The 21,400-nt window shown below is 33.7% G+C and overlaps 1 protein-coding gene across 1 annotated transcript in view; it reads right to left on the bottom strand.

Annotated features, from left to right (window-relative positions):
• Positions 1-14,672: 14,672 nt before the first annotated feature.
• Positions 14,673-21,400, bottom strand: part of LOC130447866 (uncharacterized) — a 33,011-nt gene continuing 26,283 nt past the window's right edge. Inside the window, exon 3 of the mRNA XM_056784903.1 lies at positions 14,673-16,319. Coding sequence (XP_056640881.1) covers positions 14,673-16,319 — 1,647 coding nt within the window. The remainder of the gene's footprint in view (positions 16,320-21,400) is intronic.

The following is a 21,400-nucleotide window of genomic DNA, read 5'->3' as shown; positions in this document are numbered from 1 at the left end:
ACGTTGCTAATTGGGTCCTTCAGTCAATATCCGGGGAGCCTAAAGAGCAAACATCTTGTAATAGCGACTTCCTTAGATGCTGTAGCTCATTGGGAACATTATTTTTGGTACAATCCTCGTAGTACACTAAAGTATTTTAGTTCTGGGTTAGTTTGTATGTCTTTTATCACTTCGGTTTTAAACGAGTATCGCGTTTACAACAATCGTATTACGTCTTCTTCTTGTTTTTCATCTTCTTCGTTATCATTAATTCCAATGTGGGAAGGAATCCTCGTAAATTTGACATTTATTTGGGGTCATGTAGTTCAAACATCTTTTTTATGGTAATGAGATGATAATTCCAAATTTGCTGAATGGAATTTATTAAAAAAAATACCTGTCATTGTGAAAATATTTTCTATTTTTGGAAAATTGAAGGGTAATCATTCATTGTAAAATTTTCATTGATAAATTTTCATGATTATCAAAAAAAAGTTTCATAAATTCGTTTTTGTTTGGATATCTTTTATTTTTATATTGTAAATTAATTAGGTTAGTTAAAAAAAAGTATTTTTCACATAGTTAATATTAGTTTTTCCAAAAAATTGAACAATTATTTACTATAAAATTGAATTTAAATCTAACGCCTCATTAAATCGCAGTTACATAACACGTAGAGTGTAATAAACACTTTCTACACGTGTTGTATACATTATTTATTCTACGTTTTCGCAAAAATCGAAAAAATATCTTATTTGAGGCCAATTATAAAGTAAAATATTTAATAATTAAGTGCGTCTCGGTTGACATAGGAAAACTTCGAAACTATGAGTAGTAATCACTTTTCCATCCGCCGTTTGGGCTCTAGTATATATGGTCGAGTATTTACAAGAATTGGTATAGAAGATATAAAATTTTCCAACTTTATATAGGATTTTAGCACATTTTTGATATATATCCATTGAAATAAACTCTATATCTTCAGCAAGACCTCATATTGATTTTTGGTTGATGTTTTTCTGAACTGTCCAACTCAAACCCACCTGAAGCAGTATTTGCAAGACTTACTAGACAGGCATGAATATCAACTTCGTCTTCAGACGCCAACGCAGAAGAAAAACAAAATATGAACTGAAGAGCTAAAATAAAACAAGAAATTATAAGATCCGGAAGACTATGATGGCAGGAGCACGACACCAAAAAGGAAGACGTAAGAAGAGATGGTATGCTGAGGCACAAAAGAAGATCTAATGGAGAAAGGAGTTTGGGATTGGAAGGCGAAGACAACGAAGAAAATTATCACCACGCTATGGGCCTAGACGGTTGACTACTGTTGGGATCCCGAAGAACTGCTTATTCTACAAAAAGAAATGATTATTTCAGAAAAGAGCCTATTTTAACCTATCTGCTGAATACGTTTTCTCCAAGTTTTTAAAGTGGATCTTCGAGTCGGCGATGATCTCCCTTTACGTTTCAAATTCCTGCCACGCAAATGACTTTTTAGGTTATAAACAAGAAGAAATCGCAAGGGATCGTATCCAGAGCCGAAATCGGCCGTTCTGAGGACGATACGTTATCAAAAGGTCATTGTTTATCAGTTCAACGTCGAATTGGTCTAATCATTGGTCACACCACAGCTTTGTAACAGTTTTAATCTTCCCTAAGTAGATCGATGTAGATCTCATTTTTTCATTCTTCTTTAAAATGAAATTCTGCATCTACCGTCCTTTGGTATTTGATGTGTAGCAGTGTTCCATCCACTGTTTTGAATATTGGACTTGAACTGTGTCAAACAGTGCTTTGTGATTTCGTTTTTTTGGTATGGAGTAAGCAAACGCGTCATCCACAACCAAAGTTTGACCAATTCGATATGTAGAATTGATAATATTTGATTGTGGTAAACTTTTTCGAGACACCTAGACGTCTTCTTCTTTCTAACATACATAATACGGTTAGTAGGCTACTACTTGCCAGTCTTCTGTCCACGGAAGTCGAAGTCCAGGGTTCCGCGATCATTTGGGTGGTCTTCCCTGTAGTCTTGTTCGTTTTTGCGTTCTTAAAAAGGTTTTTTTACAAGAATAATTAGTCTATGGTTCAGTCTTTTACGCTAAATATTTCTTAGACACAACTGACTTGAGAGAAAACTAACCGTACATACATAACCTCCAAACGCTCTGAATTTTTTTTCAATACAAAATTTCTATTATCTGAAATGACATACGCTCATCAAAAAAAAACTTTTAAACATTTCAAAACACATTTCTATGGAAAATTCATAGGAATTCGTCAATTTCTTCTAAAATTGTTCAATATTTTGGACTAGTTGGTAGTAATAAACAATTTGTGTTAAAGGTGCTCAAAAAAATTCATTTTAAACTTACTAGAAGGGCGCATTTGCAATATAGGATAAAATATATGTAAAAACCTACGTTTTTTTTGTAAATATATACATTTAGTATATTTGGTAATTTTTTGTAATTTTTTTATGAATATATTTATGTTTAAAACAACAACAAAAGTAGTTTTTATTCTATAAAACACTGGGAATTAAGAAAACAAGTAGTTAAATGATAAAAGACAAATACGAGGGTTGTGAGAAAAATTTCCGATCCAACCAACATTTATTTTCCATAAGTACCGATACAAATATCGACGCCGATCACTTATTTAACCATTAGTGCATTATCTAATGATTTCAAATCAACACAGAAACCTTCCGCAAGACGTTCTTAATCACGAGCGTTACCTTGATGTTTGAGGACGCGTTAACAGAGTGACAGAAGACCACCATAACGAATTAATCCATTTTTTATTAATTGTGGGAGTAATTTCGGTACAAAAATCATCTAAGCGATTCCGCTGCACCTTATATACAATAGGAGGTCATCGTGGTGGTGTAGAGAACAATGAAACTATGGGGTAAATTAATGACGCCCCCTGTAGCGTTACGAATCGCGCCACTACTATCTGCTCCATTCTCCCCTACCTATTATTGCCACCATTGAGCCGATATCGTAATTGAATTGAACGAATTCTATGAAAAATCATAGATCTAATAGATTTCGTTCTAAGCCCTAAGTAAATCTAGATCATATTGAAGGTCTAATAAGAATTTAGGTTTATAAGTAGATTGAGATGCATCAAGTTTCCAGTGTAAAACTATATCTAGATCTAATAGAGGATCTAGTTTATACCAAGAATTAAAATTAGATCAAAAAGTGGACCAAAATCAGGTTCCAAGTCTAAAGCTTCATCAAGATAATGTCCAACGTTTGAAAGTGGATAAAAATTCGTTATAAAGGCCTAGATCTAAATCAAGGAGTGGTTCTAGATACTTCACGTTATAGATTCAACAATCCGTCATGTTCTAGGTCTAAAAGAGAAACTAGATCATTTTAAATATAGAATAGATCATATAATGTATGTGGATTACTGGGGGCTTAAAACATCGATAATCTTTTTATTTAATAAAATCGAGTCGCACGCTGCTAGTCAAAAGTTTCTAGCAAAAAATTTGTAGCTTTCCGATTTTAGCATCTTTTTAATGAGTGGTCTATGCTGATATATTTTGTGGTAAAGAAAAAGTCGAATGTTAAAATTTTAAACAAGGAAAAAGCTTCCAATCATTGTTTTATTGATCAAATAAGTTTTTTTTCTTCAGACGAAGCTATTCCATTCTTCGGTAAGCTCTGGGCTACGCTCTGGACAATCCATAGCGACAATTCCGATGTGAAGTATGTGGACGTGATCCCATAAAATGTCTTCTATGCAACGGTTTCTGTAGTGCCTCTTCAAAAAGCCCCAGGTCTTCTTCAGACTCATCACATTCTGGTTTTCAACTCATCGTTTGCCAATCCTATTAACGTTTTCTCTGGCATGGATGCTCGATGGGCTGGGGTTAATTGGGAGCTGGTTCTCCTCCAAACGCTCCAGGTCTTCTACAGACTAATCACAGTCTGTTGTCAACTCATTGTTTGTCAATCCTATTAACGTCTTCTCTGGCATGGATGCTGGATGGGCTGGGGTTAATTGGGAGCTGGTTCTCCTCCAAACGCTCCAGGTCTTCTACAGACTAAACACAGTCTGTTGTCGACTCATCGTTTGTCAATCCTATTAACGTTTTCTCTGGCATGGATGCTCGATGGGCTGGGGTTAATTGGGAGCTGATTCTCCTCAAAACGCTCCAGGTCTTCTACAGACTAATCACACTCTGTTTTCGACTCATTGTTTGTCAATCCTATTAACGTTTTCTCTGGCATGGATGCTCGATGGGCTGGGGTTAATTGGGAGCTGATTCTCCTCAAAACGCTCCAGGTCTTCTACAGACTAATCACACTCTGTTTTCGACTCATTGTTTGTCAATCCTATTAACGTTTTCTCTGGCATGGATGCTCGATGGGCTGGGGTTAATTGGGAGCTGATTCTCCTCAAAACGCTCCAGGTCTTCTACAGACTAGTCACACTCTGTTTTCGACTTATCGTTTTTCAATCCTATTAACGTTTTCTCTGGCATGGATGCTGGATGGGCTGGGGTTAATTGGGAGCTGATTCTCCTCAAAATGCTCCAGGTCTTCTACAGACTAGTCACACTCTGTTTACGACTCATCATTTGTCAATCCTATTAACGTTTTCTCTGGCATGGATGCTCGATGGGCTGGGGTTAATTGGGAGCTGATTCTCCTCAAAACGCTCCAGGTCTTCTACAGACTAATCACAGTCTGTTGTCGACTCATTGTTTGTCAATCCTATTAACGTTTTCTCTGGCATGGATGCTCGATGGGCTGGGGTTAATTGGGAGCTGATTCTCCTCAAAACGCTCCAGGTCTTCTACAGACTAGTTACACTCTGTTTTCGACTCATTGTTTGTCAATCCTATTAACGTTTTCTCTGGCATGGATGCACGATGGGCTGGGGTTAATTGGGAGCTGATTCTCCTCAAAACGCTCCAGGTCTTCTACAGACTAATCACAGTCTGTTGTCGACTCATTGTTTGTCAATCCTATTAACGTTTTCTCTGGCATGGATGCTCGATGGGCTGGGGTTAATTGGGAGCTGATTCTCCTCAAAACGCTCCAGGTCTTCTACAGACTAGTCACACTCTGTTTTCGACTTATCGTTTTTCAATCCTATTAACGTTTTCTCTGGCATGGATGCTGGATGGGCTGGGGTTAATTGGGAGCTGATTCTCCTCAAAACGCTCCAGGTCTTCTACAGACTAATCACAGTCTGTTGTCGACTCATTGTTTGTCAATCCTATTAACGTTTTCTCTGGCATGGATGCTCGATGGGCTGGGGTTAATTGGGAGCTGATTCTCCTCAAAACGCTCCAGGTCTTCTACAGACTAGTTACACTCTGTTTTCGACTCATTGTTTGTCAATCCTATTAACGTTTTCTCTGGCATGGATGCACGATGGGCTGGGGTTAATTGGGAGCTGGTTTTCCTCAAAACGCTCCAGGTCTTCTACAGACTAGTCACACTCTGTTTTCGACTCATCGTTTGTCAATCCTATTAACGTTTTCTCTGGCATGGATGCTGGATGGGCTGGGGTTAATTGGGAGCTGGTTCTCCTCAAAACGCTCCAGGTCTTCTACAGACTAATCACAGTCTGTTTTCGACTCATCGTTTGTCAATCCTATTAACGTTTTCTCTGGCAAGGATGCTCGATGGGCTGGGGTTAATTGGGAGCTGATTCTCCTCAAAATGCTCCAGGTCTTCTACAGACTAATCACACTCTGTTTTCGACTCATTGTTTGTCAATCCTATTAACGTTTTCTCTGGCATGGATGCTCGATGGGCTGGGGTTAATTGGGAGCTGATTCTCCTCAAAACGCTCCAGGTCTTCTACAGACTAATCACACTCTGTTTTCGACTCATTGTTTGTCAATCCTATTAACGTTTTCTCTGGCATGGATGCTCGATGGGCTGGGGTTAATTGGGAGCTGATTCTCCTCAAAACGCTCCAGGTCTTCTACAGACTAGTCACACTCTGTTTTCGACTTATCGTTTTTCAATCCTATTAACGTTTTCTCTGGCATGGATGCTGGATGGGCTGGGGTTAATTGGGAGCTGATTCTCCTCAAAATGCTCCAGGTCTTCTACAGACTAGTCACACTCTGTTTACGACTCATCATTTGTCAATCCTATTAACGTTTTCTCTGGCATGGATGCTCGATGGGCTGGGGTTAATTGGGAGCTGATTCTCCTCAAAACGCTCCAGGTCTTCTACAGACTAATCATACTCTGTTTTCGACCCATTGTCTGCTGGTAGCTGATCTTTTTGGGTTCAAGATTAGATTCCTTAAGTCTTTTTCTGACTGTCCAGCCACTCACAGCCACTCCTTGCGTTTTTCTGAGCTCCTGTTGGACTTGAACACCAGTGAAGTTGATAAAATCCAACTGTCCCTGTAGTTTGAAAGTAAACAAAATTAGATCATATATTAGTTCTGTAGTATGCATCGAGATAACATGCTTGCCGGTTATTCGAGTCGAATTGGGAATTAATTTCCCCGAGGTCGTCTCAAATAATATCATTTATTAAAGCTGCGAGATTTGAAAAGCTGTAGTATACGTGCCTGGTTCAATGATTCTAAGTTGAGTGCATCAGTTTTTTCAAAACAATTAATTTTAGTTTCCTTGTATAAATTGACTCCGTTTAACCTGTAGAAATCGTCATTCGCAATTCGAATAAATATAAAAATCGATGTAACTTGTTGACATAGTCAAAGTGTTACTTTACAACGTTAAAGTAAATAGTAATTGGATCGAAAGCTTTGAAATGGCTTTTACTTTATCTTCGTTATGTAAATCAATTACGTTTCTCATGTATTGTGAATGGTTCAATTTCAAAGCTAATTTACAAGTAGAGCAAACTAATAAGCTTAGTCTAAGTGATGTAAACTTTTTTAAATGAATTAGTAAACAAAAGAAAACATAACCTTACTTAACCTAGAAAATATCTCTAAAATTATATTAATAACAGATCCGTGATATACTTTGATTACCTTATAGCTGAAATTATATCCGGAGGAATTGTAAATAAGATTATTGATTACAATGCTCAAGTTATTTGTGGATGTAAAAGACTAAAATAACAAAGGATTGTGCGTTCTTTGGTTGTAATAGACTTTTTATATTGAAATAAATCTAAAAAGGGAACTTTTCGAAGCTGGAATCATCAATATTTATAATTATTGACGTTCAGTAAAATCTCATTTCCTTCCTTTATGTGTTCAATACCATTTTCCATACATCAGAGTCAAATTCCGATATATTACATCACTCATTAAATCGTGTGACTAACACACAGATGGCGCTTCCATTGACAAATCCATATGACGTTTATGTAGTACCAACTTTCAATATACTACGTGTGAAATTTCATGACATTTCGATTAGTCAAACAAAAGTGACAGCTAATTTAAATGAAGCTACTTTTGTAATTTTTAAAATAATTTCTTATGTTAATTTATCATTGCTTCTTGATGAAACAAATATTGTACAAGATCAGCAATGGCTTTAAAAATGTTATCCGGACTCTGCTCCATCGAAAAGAATCATTTGTTTTCGTTTGCTGAATTTAAACGATGATCGTGAACGTTCTGATTGTCCAGTTGAGGTGGTTACTCCAGAAAACATCAACAAGTCCACAAATTCGGTATATCTTATCGTAAATTGATATTGCGTCATATGTCTGAGACCATAGAGATATCAGAAGGCAGTGCATTTACAATTATGGATCTACATTTGACTACGAAAAAGCTTTTTTCAAAGTGGGTACCGCGTTTACTTACAGTCGATCAAAAACAACAACGTTGTGATGATTCAAAGCAATGTTTGGTTATGTAAAACAGGTTTTTTGCATCGATATGTGATAATAGATGAAACATGTATCTATCACTTCACTAAGGAATCAAAACGAGCATCCACTGAGTGAACTGTAGCCGGTGAATCACGTCCAAAGGCATAACAGACATCTGGGAAGGTTCATCGACTATCTCCAAAAGGTAGAATCAGTAGCAAATACTACATGGAGTTTTTGGATTATTTGAGTGCAAAAATCAAGGAAAAACGGCTTCATATGTCGAAGAAAAAAACCACGGTTTCGCCAACACAATGCACCAATTCACATCGACGGTTAAATTGAACGAATTGCTTCCTCATCTAACGTATAGTCCAGATTTAGCCCCCAGTGATTACTGGCTATTCGCTGATCTCAGAAAAATTCTCGTCGGTATCAAATTCAGCTCAAATGAAGAAGCAATTGCTGAAACTGAAGCTTATTTTGAGGCAAAAAAAGATCATGATGATGTTTTCTAATTTTGGTTGCACATCGTAATATATATGTAATCTCGTGTACTTGAGTAATTCGAGATAAATACTTTTTCACATGAGTAAATACATATTTAGTGCGTTCGAGATTTGATTAAATCCTTTTAACTTCAATGAACTACCAACCCTCGCTAATTCGATATGTGGTAAGTTTCATACGGTTTTAGGCCAAGCAACAGACATTTTACATGTCAGAATTATAAAACATGATTTTTGAATAAATATATTTAACTTTGATGCAGTACATCACACTACAAAATGTTTATTTCTGTAACAACAAGTTTTGGACAACATTAACATTATTATTATTAGACAATAAACATTTATTTCGAAGGAACTGAAGCTGAATGTTTATACCAAATTATTTTCAGTTCTTTATAGATATTTTATCTTTGTTTTGCTAAAACTTGTTTTTCAGTTGTTCTTTTTAATTTGCTATGAACATCGTTTTAATGTTTTCTTCAGTTTCAACATTTTGGTCTGTTTTTACCCTGTCGTTGCCCTCAAAATTGTTTTCATTCCTAAACCACCAGGACCAGGATCTAAGCGATCGACCAAATGAGGTAAAGACTCCAGAAATGCTGAAGATAATCCAGAAAGTAATACTGAAAGTGCGCGAGCTACCTGACATAGCAGGCATTTCAAAAAGTGCGTTACATTGCATAATATTTGAAAAATTTGAACAGAGAAAAAACGGCCGCATTTACGTAAGATGAAAGAAAATGCACCTGCTCACAAATGATTAAAATTAATGAATTGCTACCCTCATGTATCTTATCCGCCAGATTTAACCCCATCGGATTATTTACCATTCCCAGACTATTAGATTCGTCGGGATGCATAAATTGCTTTTTTTGTCCTTTTTATGAGATGAAATATTGAGCTAGCGGACGAACTAAGTAAGCGCGCAGTCGCAAACTTACAAAATCGAGATGCAACTATCAACACATCTGTATGGCTTGAAAAGCAACCTACACAAGAGACCCACCTAGAAAAACTACATTTACCGCCATTTCGTGCTTATTGGAAATAATAGAAAGAAACGCTAATTAAATTTATTCAGAATTACTCAGTTTATTCAGATTTATCCAAATTCACTTGAATTTATTCAAATTCATTCAAATTTATTCAAGTTTTTTCAAATTTATTCAAAATTATTTGAATTTATCCAAATTTAATTAAATTTCTCCAAATTTATTCAAATTATTCTTGTCAAATGTCTAGGAAAGACATTTTAGAATTACCTCAAAAATGCCTTAGACATTTGACAAAAATAATTTGAATAAATTTGAATTTTAATGAATTTGAATAAATTTCAATATAATAAATTATTCGTTGAAAAAATCTAATTGGTTCTGAATAATCAGGATGTTAAATAAATGTTTATTGAATTTGTTTAATCGTAGTCGTTTATTTATTTATTCAATTTTTTTCCATTTTATTCAAATTATTCTTGACAAATGTCTAAGAAAGACATTTTTGAATTACCTCAAAAATGTCTTAGATATTTGACAAGAATTTGAGAAATTTGAATTTGAATGAAAATGAATTTGAATAAATTTGAATTTGAATGAATTGGAATTTGAATAAATTTGAATTTTAATAAATTTGATTTTGAATAAATTTCAATATAATAAATTATTCGTTGAAAAAATCTAATTGGTTCTGAATAATCAGGATGTTAAATAAATGTTTATTGAATTTGTTTAATCGTAGTCGTTTATTTATTTATTCAATTTTTTTCCATTTTATTCAAATTATTCTTGACAAATGTCTAAGAAAGACATTTTTGAATTACCTCAAAAATGTCTTAGATATTTGACAAGAATTTGAGAAATTTGAATTTGAATGAAAATGAATTTGAATAAATTTGAATTTGAATGAATTGGAATTTGAATAAATTTGAATTTTAATAAATTTGATTTTGAATAAATTTCAATATAATAAATTATTCGTTGAAAAAATCTAATTGGTTCTGAATAATCAGGATGATAAATAAATGTTTATTGAATTTGTTTAATCGTTGTCGTTTATTTATTTATTCAATTTTTTTCATTTTATTCAAATTATTCTTGACAAATGTCTAAGAAAGACATTTTTGAATTACCTCAAAAATGTCTTAGATATTTGACAAGAATTTGAGAAATTTGAATTTGAATGAAAATGAATTTGAATAAATTTGAATTTGAATGAATTGGAATTTGAATAAATTTGAATTTTAATAAATTTGATTTTGAATAAATTTCAATATAATAAATTATTCGTTGAAAAAATCTAATTGGTTCTGAATAATCAGGATGTTAAATAAATGTTTATTGAATTTGTTTAATCGTAGTCGTTTATTTATTTATTCAATTTTTTTCCATTTTATTCAAATTATTCTTGACAAATGTCTAAGAAAGACATTTTTGATTTTCTTGATTTTAGATATTTGACAAGAATTTGAGGAATATGAATTTGAATAAATCTGAATTTGAGGAATTTGAATTTGAATGAATTGGAATTTGAATAAATTTCAATATAATAAACTATTCGTTGAACGTATCTCATCTGAATAATCAGCATGTTAAATAAATGTTTTTTGAATTTGTTTAATCGTAGTCGTTTTCTTTTCAATCCATAATAAATTTCTTGTAGCTTGGCCTATTTGTAATTAAGCCCCTAGAAACAGAGAAGGAAGCCACGTGTGACTCTATGTGCTCAATATTATCAATGTAATCGCACAAGGATCGTTTATTAGGAATGTGTTGAAATTTTTGTTTATTTAAACTATTAGGGTGAATAAGTGTATTTATAAATATATAGAACTTCCAATAACTTCTTTAAAAATATTGTAGATGAAGAAGCTGTATGTCTAGGCGACCTTGGACATAAATGGTTGATATACGAGGGTGTCCGATCAAAACCAGACCTCAATATCAAATTTTACTGACCGATTTGGTGGTCAAATTCACACTCAATTTGATATCAATAATAATTTTTGACATTATTTATCTATTCTTTGACATATTTTCATTATGCCTCTTGATGACGTATCGATGAAAAATCATATTAGGGAAAAATCCATCTTTTTCCTTCAGCTGTTTAGAAGTTATAAACAGTTTAAATCAATGCACTAAATCGCTGTTTCCTATGATTTTCTAAGCTTTATCATCATCCAGCCGAAAAAATAATTTTTTTAAACGCGTGAACAGGATTTGAACCCACGACCGGCGAATCCGGAGGTTGACGCTTTAGTCCGCAATTAAATGGTGGGATATACTAACAGTAATAAGCCATAAAGGCGAGTTACAAATAAACAAACTCACAAATGTAGCTAAAAATTAACTTACTGCACGTACTCTATTATAGTATATTGTTATTAAGTTAAAATCTTCCTAGAGCTGTTTACTCTTCCCAACGTAGACTGAGTTTCTCACTGTTTACACCGTCGGGATAATAATGTAGGTAATGGAAAGAGCGCGTATAACACGATTGTGTAGTCCAGAGGCAAATGCAAAAACCATCCTAGTTTAAATGGTATTAAATGATCTATTCCAATTCGATATATCAAATAAAACAAAAGTGAAGTTAATTATATAATTTATTTGAACAATATGTCCTACAAAACAGCAGAATGACCTTTATAATCTGCTTTTATATATCGACAAGAATTTGCGGTCAAGATATCAAGCATTCAGATTTTATTTCATGGAACATGAAGCAATTACATTTCTTTTTACTCATACATAAACAAAAGTATCGTTCAGTGATAAAAAAAAATAGAGATATACATACAATTTTGATTATAAACCACTATGAAAGAAATATTTTTCTAGACTTGAAAAGCATTCTCAAGATGTATATAAACATATTTAGAATTCGTTACTGAAGCTTCTACGCTTTTCTTTCTTGCAGAATTTACATTTTTCCAAAATAAATTTTGTTTCAAAAAGCACGAAAATCATCAATAATATAGTGTTCAGTATAAATGCCTTCCCATAAACTCATCCATTCATTTTATTAGCTTCACTATATGTATACACAGTTGTGGATGATGTTATGATGATCCAAAGTAAGAAATGATTTCTATTATTGGCAAAGTTAATTTTCAATAATACATTTAAGATATACTGGAAAGTCAGGATACTGTCCAGATGATGTAGACCATGAAACAGATCTAGCTATGGAGAAGGTTGCCAGGTTCTTAAAGGGTCGAATCCCAATAGATAGCCAGACAGCATTAAAAACAATTACATAAGAAATAATAAAAGCAAAACATAAATAAGATCAAAACAAAGATAATTATTTTAAACAAAAGTACATGAATGGAAGGAATGCTTCAAATATCTAGGTGCAAAAAATGAAGATGAAGGAATAGAAGATGAAATAAAGGAGATAATAGGTGTAGAAGAAGACTTGAAATTACTTTCCTGGTAAAGAAAGACATAGCGAATAAAACAGAATCCCCATTTTCGTACAAAAACACGAACCACAACGCAAAGATAAAGAAATTGAGATACAGAAAATGAACATTAGATATCTAAAGATGATAGAAGCAAAAAACGAATTAGAGAGAAAAATACAGACAGAAAAAATCGCAAAATAAATCTGATAGAATTTAAATTAGAAAAAGCGCATCTAAGATAATTTGGATATGATAAAATAATGGAAGAAGACAAACTGGTCTAATGCCAAGAAAAACATGGAATGAAGAAGCTACGATAAGAAGTATTGGATGGAATGGAATAAATAATTGATACGAAATAATGAAAAAATGGTTCTATATCGTAGCTAGATTCCTTAGAACTTCGTACATGAATGAAACAATTTCTTTAAACACCTAGGCTCTAAAAATGAAGATGGAAGAATAGAAGATGAAATAAAGGAGATAAAAGGGGTAGAAGAAAGACTTGAAATTAGCTACCTGGCAAAGAAAGACAAAGCGAATGAAATAGTTAAGCTTAGCTAAGATGGTTTGGACATGATAGAAGAAATGAAGAAGACAAACTGGTCCAAGACCAAGAGAAACATGGAATGAAGAAGCCAAGATAAGAAGTATTGGATGGAATGGAATAAATAATTGATACGAAATAATGGTTCTATATCGTAGCTAGATTGCTTAAAACTTCGTACATGAATGAAACAATTGCTTTAAATACCTAGGCTCAAAAAATGAAGATGGAAGAATAGAAGATGAAATAAAGGAAGTAAAAGGGGTAGAAGAAAAACTTGAAATTACCTTCATGGCAAAGAAAGACGAAGCGAATGAAATAGCTAAGCTTAGCTAAGATGGTTTGGTTCATAAAAGGTTTGATAAAAGAAATGAAGAAGACAAACTGGTCCAAGACCAAGTAAAACATGGAATGAAGAAGCTACGATAATAAATATTGAATGGAATGGCATATGAAGGAAATTAATGGATATTAAATAATGGAATTAGTGCTACATCGTTTGTAGAACCTCTTAGAAAGGCTTAGGATTGAGTAAGTGATCCAGTGATCATTGAACTTTTTACTGTTGTCAGGATATTCCAAAAGATTGCGCGGGTGGTATACCATGACGAAAAACTGTCGTCAAATGCTTGAAAATGAGCTATACAAGGGAAAAATCATATACGGCTCCATAAAAAATTCAATTTAGTTGCATAGATGTCGCTCGCTGCGAGGGATTCTTTTAGATACTGTTTTCAAGTGGAAATAGTTTTTAAAGTCTTACGATGTGTTGATTTTTTTTCTCAAATTAATGTTTTTGTTATTTCTCATTAAAACGAAGTGAAATGTCATTGTCCGCAAATTATTCAACAATCTGTATTACAGGTACGTCTCGAGTTATATTTTGTTTATATAAATAAATAGAATAAAATAAATAAATAATCTATACAAAATGATTATAAATATAACCAAAAATCAGATCGATACATAAATTTTTGTTATATTTACAAAATTTTATTTTAAATGTTCGTTTATACTTAGAGGTAACCTAAAGTATAATTTGGATTAAATTGGATACTATGCCTGATCGTATTATGATCCAATAAATTGTTTATATCGAGAGTGACAAATCGCGTGCGCACTTTCGACACTGTCGTTCGCGGAGGGTAAAACCATCGATCTATGATGAACAATAATTTCAATAGTGCGCATGCGTTAAACTGATTCGGAATCATAACCACAAACAAAACTTATGAATCAGTTCGATATTATGAAATATCAACAGTCTTATTTATTACTAGTATTTTCTGTGTATCTACGTATATTATATGGACAATTTTCTCCACGGAACATAATTGAAAACCTAATTAACATCTTATATGCTAAATAATTTCATTTAATACGACCAGGCATGTAGCTGTTTGAATAAAATTTTGAACCTTACTTATAATTATGAATAAAAACAACTTCGAGATTTCCCTTTTTGTGAATTAGCGTATCCCATGACTCCCGCTAGCTTATTCCCGGTAAAAGGTCTCAATTTTACACACAAAAATGCCGACATGAGACAAGATATTACTAAAATGGCTAATAAAATAACAAGAGTTGCCGCGAAACCAGGCGTCGTCATACAAATAAGACCGCCGTTGGTAAGTTCTTCTTTAGCAGGAAATACCATAGTTGGTGGGGTGGTGGTATTAGTATTCTCATCTAAAGAGAAGGTTAAATCCCCAGTAGAAACTACTCTAATAATCCTATTGACTCCAACTTCTTTTTCCGGATCAGTTGCAACAGCTCTCTTAGATCTTCTTTCATCTCTAGGTCTTCCCGGGTGTAGGTAAGCTTCGATTGGAAGAGGAGGTGGTGCTCCGTAGCTAGTATCTGCAGGACCGTGCAATAAATCGAGTAAACCATGAAGATGTTGTCCAGAAGAATCTGAACATTGGTTCGGACATTGATATCTGCAGATTTGAATGGTACATTGGAAGTGAACTTCCATAGAATCAGGAAATTTGAATGCTTGGAAATGAGCGTACGATAATACCGAAGCACTTGTACCGAAATTTTTGATTTTTGTAAATCTGGACATTAATTTTGGTCTCGTGACGCAACCTCTTTGATCAACTAACTGAATTGGTGCTCGCTTTCCATCGTGAGCCATGCAATTTCTTACCAACATATCGAATTTATTATCGTCGTCTTTTATGGCTAATACCATGGTCATTGTTTGTCCGATTTTAACTAGACCCGAAACTTCGGATGCCCACGGACCCTTTCCGACTTGAATTTGCATCCAACAACCAACATTATCACCAGCGAAGTCAGTTCTAACTACGTCCAACATATCCACGGGGAAAGGTCGGAAAGTAACGGATTTTTCGTAGTTATCGTGCCAAGTACACCTCAATTTCCTCGCTTGATCCCAAACTTCTTGTACCTGAGGATCGTATTGTATAACGATGATGTTCTCGAAGTACGTTCCCGAACCAGATTCTGCTCCATAACCGTACAAACCATTTTCGGTGTTACCAGAAGTACCGCAAGCGTGAATTCCAATTTCGAAATGGGCCGAAGTTCTTCCCAAACCAGCTGGTAAATGAACGCAATGCACGTTACTGTAATGACCTTTACTAAAAACTATACCGTAGAAAGGTTTATCGAACCCTATATAAACTTTCATCAAATTCTTCTCACATTTCACGTCTAACGATAATATTTTAGGCATATCCGGTACCGGCGCCGGCCAAATATCTCCACCTTCGGTACCGTATTTGTCCATGGCTTGCTTCGGTGGTAATGGAGGCGGTGGTCCATTGTAATTTATCTTGTTATCGAACGGGTTGTTGTTGTTTTTTTGTCCGGGGAAGGGTTTGTGGTTACTGAAATGTCCACCGTTGTTTCTTGAAGGTTGGTTCGGATTCCGAGGTGGTGGTCCGCTATTGTAAGCTAATTTTTGCGGTGGATCGGATTTTTCTTCTAAAGATTCTAAAGCTAGTTGATCGGGATTGGGCTCCTGTTCGTTTTGGTTAAGTTCCTTAACTTCCTCTGAACCTTGAACAGCTTCCACTACCTCAACTTCTTCGGCAAAGGCAGTTAGCTGAAACAATAGATACTAGATATTAGATATGACATTTTTTTAAGTAAAAAAATTATAAAATAATAATATGCTTACATTTTTTGTTCACAAATTTTGTATAAAAACTAAAATAAATATTATTGGCATTGCCTTTATGTCATAAACATTGATCCTACTTTATACTATGAAGTTCAATCAAATACAGAAACCCAGATAAATTTAATATCGTGCCTCCCGAAGCCATTTCAAATTACGTTTTTAGACGGTCGTTTTGATGAAAATGGCCGATTATTGTTTCCGTCAGTTTGTTGAAGAAAAACTTTTGATCTATTGAAATATTGATCAAACACAGACAATAATGCATACGAAATCTAGTAAAAATATGTTAAATCAGTTCAATGTAACATTGATACGTAAAAAATGAATTTTAAGTCAAAACATATTTTCTAGAAACGATTTTATTTTAAATTTCTTGAATTGTGAACCAAATCAAAAAGAAATTTGTGGGAGTACTACTTATTATATTTGTTAAAGTTACTGTTTTTGTAAAAATCGAAAAAAATTGAGTTCCCAGAAGTACCAGGCCTGACCTAAAAATTAGGGTAGTTAATTGAAAAATACAAAAGTATTAGAAAGTCCATAATATGTCCAGCATATGTTTCAAGTTGGAAAACGCCACGTTGTTTGGTATTTGTTTGACAGCCATCAATAGTGAAATAGATTCTACTGTTAAGTAGCAAAGTTTCGACGAGACTGAAGATGTTTCCTTCGAGTGTTTGGCAACGTTTCACAAAAATTTCGCTCCGTTTCATAACCATGGATGAAATTTGGGTCCATCACTCCATAACTCAAACGAAAGAACAATCATATCGGTTAAACAGAACCGGACTTCAAGCATTTTTGATAAAAAACGCTTCAAATTTCAAATATTCCTTCTTATTTGAAGAAATAAACTGAAGCTTGTTGAACAATTCGATTATTGTATATAAAGGACAACTTAATTGGGTGAATTTTTGAAAAAAAAATCAGTTTTTCAAATCCATATTTCAATTTATTTCTGTTAGTGTTACATAGGGTGTCCCACTACGAGTTAAGACTATCTGTATACGGCAAAATATTTATAGTAAAATAATTAAAATTTCCACGATTGGGTTTTCGGATACGATGTTTTTAATTAAAATATTTTCAAAGATGGCCGGTTCTACTAGAACCTGGAACTTTGTTATTTTAAATAGAACACCCTGTATACTAATACATTTTCGAAATCTACGTAAAATTTTAGTATACTTTTGTCTGAAAAGTTTTTTCGAAAAATGCACAATTTTTGAGTTATTAATTTTTTTGTAAAAAATTTGACCAATGCAGAACCTTATAAATTATTTTTTGCGAAGTCACCCTGAAAGATATAAAAATGGTTTCTATTGGGTTGCATTTAGCAAGATCAGACGTATATAAATATATAATCAAATTTTTTTTATTTTATACAGGGTATGTATAAAAAGTTCAACTTCATAAATATCAAATTTTTTTTTAAATTTTTTTAAATAGAACCAATTATTAACCTGCATTATTAATTGCAATTATTAATATCTGGATAACGGTGAGATTTAGGTATAGGAAAATATTCATAAACTTACCTTATTTCTTACCACTGAATGCATTAAAATAGAAAAAATCCGGTGGTTCTATTTGAAAAACAAAAGAAATTTAATATTTATGAAGTTAAACTTTGAACACTTTTTATACACACCCTGTATAAAATGAAAAATTTTTCATCATAGATTCAAATACGTCTAGTCTTGCTAAAAGAAATCGAATACAAACCATTTTCATATCTTTAAGGGTTTACTCCTAAAAAAATAATTTGTAAGGGTCTGTAACGGTCAAATATTTTACAAAAAAACTAATAACTCAAAAAGTACGCATTTTTCGACAAAAGTTTTTTGACAATGTTTACTAAATTATCACGTAGATTTCAAAAATGTAATAATATACAGGATGTTCCATTTAAAATAAAAAAAGTTACAGTCGATTTCCGGTAGAACTATATTCAGATAGTTTTAACTCGTCGTGGGACACCCTGTATAGTCCGTTACGGTCGACGGCATTTGTTAGTTATCCACCTCTTAATACATCATTAACCGTGATTTATCCCTCTGGTACATTTTGTTCTTTAGTTATTTAGTCTTCAAAGATTCTGTATCTTTTGAGTATAGCGTGAATTGTTGACAAGTTTTTCATTAACCAAGACACCTTCACTAGCGTTCTATTCTACCATCTAATACGTACCTTAAACTCACCCCGTCAAATGCTTCAGAGAGATCTATAAGCTCCATTTTCCACATGAATATTCGTCGGTTACAGTTTACTAGGGTTTTAATTGTTGATTTAATATAAATATGTAAAATTCAGGATAAATTATCATAAAACATACCAAAAAGAAGGTTAGCTTGTATGTAAATTTCGGTAACAACACAAAATTCAGTTCTGCAACTTGACAATCGCGTCCCAGTTCTAAGATATTTTTTTTAATCGTGAATTTAGAAAACTGCCAGATCGGAACTGGGTGGAAATGAATTATATAGAATACAGTAGATAATCTGTGTTGTAAATTAGTACAATCGAGGGCGCTGGCATCGAAAATCCGCCATGTTGTATCCACTGAATAACAAGTTTGCATTTGTTCTTAGGATATGTGTAAAGTAGATTGTGTTCAATCCAAAAAACACTAGTGGACAAAAAAATCGACGTTTTTGTAATCGCGAGTCACTGGCAAAAAAACTGAATACGGAATTGTCTTTTTCTTGAAGCTCATACTACTCAAGCGAGTCGATTTTTTTGCTCACGAACGTAGTCAGGATAAAATAACAAATACTACGTTTATTAACATTGATGACTAAATTTTAATTATCGACTTTTTGTCCTATAATTTCGAGACATCCCATATTTTAGACAATTCCTGTAGAAAGTAGAATGTTTTGTTCGATTCCTTTTATGTACAATATCAATATTATTCGATTAGGAATTATAATGACAACGTTTTCAGTAAATCGTTGTGGGAAAATTGAGTGCCGGTAATTGGTATATTCTCATTATTAACGTGACTGCGGTTTTTGTTGTAAATGCAGGCAAATTTTTTTTCTTAAAAACTATATGCAACGACCCACATTCTCATCCTAAATGACTGCATTGAAAACAATCGTTATGCATATAAGTTATTGTCATAATTTTCTTACTAGAATATATACATTTTGTTTTTTATTATACAGGGTGTCTCTCTTAAGAATCTACACAAAGCAGATGCGTATAGGGGATGTTCAATAAGTTTTATAAAAAGAATCGTCAAGCTCCTCAATGTCTTTAAGTCCAGGAACAGAAAATAGTCCGTAGACTAAATCTGGCGAATAGGGTGCTGTTTTATTTAATTTCTTCGCTCAAAGTTTGCGGTAATTTCGCATAGTACTTGCCAGGGATAGTTTTTCCTTTTCCAAGTCGATGGAAATTATTTCACGCGCATCCAAAACAATTTAAGCCATGGCTTTACCTGCAGGTGGATCGTTCTTTGTCTTCTTTGGAGCCGGTTCTCTTTCTTCAGTCCAAACACTCGATGGAAACATCTTCACGATGCTGTTTTTGTTCCATTGTGAGCAAACGCTCCATTCATTTTGCGCACAGCTTTCCCAAATCCAAATTCTCATTAATATGCGATGTATAGCACTTTTTGGAATGCAGGAAATTTTTAATAATTTTTTTTTAAATTAGTCATTTATCTTACGATTTGTTTACATTTTAAACCACGTGTGTGGGTCAGCTTCCGCCAGAAGCGACCGGGCAAGGAACCGTTAAGAACCGGGCCCCCTCGAGGGCCGATGCTCTACATTCTATCAATAATTAAAAACCAATTGATACATCCGATCTGGATCATTGTTTATCTATTTTCAGATACGTTTTATGATGTCAAAATTAGAATTTTTTATTGAGCGGTCTTTAACGTAATCATCGCATCACGAATTATGTAGGTTAAAGCTTTTGTTCTATTTTATTTTCCGAGGAAAATTAATGGAATATCGTTTGAGGTGGGTTTTCGCTATCATCAGAAAGTGCTTTTAGTAACATACTTTTCATACTCTTTCAAGCGTATAATTTTGACTGTTTCACTTTCGTAGCGATTAGATCATAACTATAATAGTGTTTTCAAGTGGATGCTCAGCTTGTTAAAATTAGTCTACAGGGGAATAATAATGTCAAAAAGTGATAGTGGAAAGTAAAAATATTTTTCACATCTTTCAAAAAATGAAATCGAGATACTTCTTGTGTAGTAATTGGAATACAATTCATCAAGAAGAGAATGTGATACGACCTCATATTCCTATTAATCGAGATCTGTCAAATTAGCGGACCAATTTATGAAAAAACTAATTTTGACAAGCTCAAAAATTGCCGTTTTTTGCCGATAAGTTTCCAGAATTTGCCGTTAATCATTTCCAGATCGAACAAGATTCTCTTTTAACAATAACTAAAACTAATTACTTAGTTAATTGCAGTTTTATTTGCCGTTCACGAAAATATAATTGCCGATTTAGGGGCTCATTGGTATCCAGGGCAAAACGCGAAAAAAACCATGTATAAATCCGGAATGATTTAATGGTAAGAAATTACTTTTCCCCAGATGTTAACGAGCCCCTAAGTCGGTAATTATATTTTCGTGAACGGCAATTATCTACGTGCTTTATTACACTTATTAAGAGAACTAATATGCAAGGGGGTGGTTCGCTACATTGATAGTTAAGTTAGCTGGCAACTCTCTGGAACACATACACTCCATAAAATAAGTGTAAAAAAGGACGTAGATAATTGCCGTTTAATTTGCCGTTCACGAAAATGTAATTGCCAACTTAGGGGCTCGTTGGCATCCTGGGAAAACGGGCAAAAAACCATGTATGAAGTCCGGAATCATTTAAAGGTAAGAAATGACTTTTCCCTGCACTACCCCAGATCCCAATGAGCCCCTAAGTCGGCAATTATATTTTCGTGAACGGCAAATTAAACGGCAATTATCTACGTGCTTTGTTACATTCATTAAGAGAACTAATATGCAGGGG

Source organism: Diorhabda sublineata, chromosome 8, assembly GCF_026230105.1.
Source record: "Diorhabda sublineata isolate icDioSubl1.1 chromosome 8, icDioSubl1.1, whole genome shotgun sequence".
In the NCBI taxonomy this organism is placed as follows: Eukaryota; Metazoa; Arthropoda; class Insecta; order Coleoptera; family Chrysomelidae; genus Diorhabda; species Diorhabda sublineata.
Note: the sequence above shows the minus strand (reverse complement) of the source record. Positions and strands in the feature narration are given on the sequence as shown.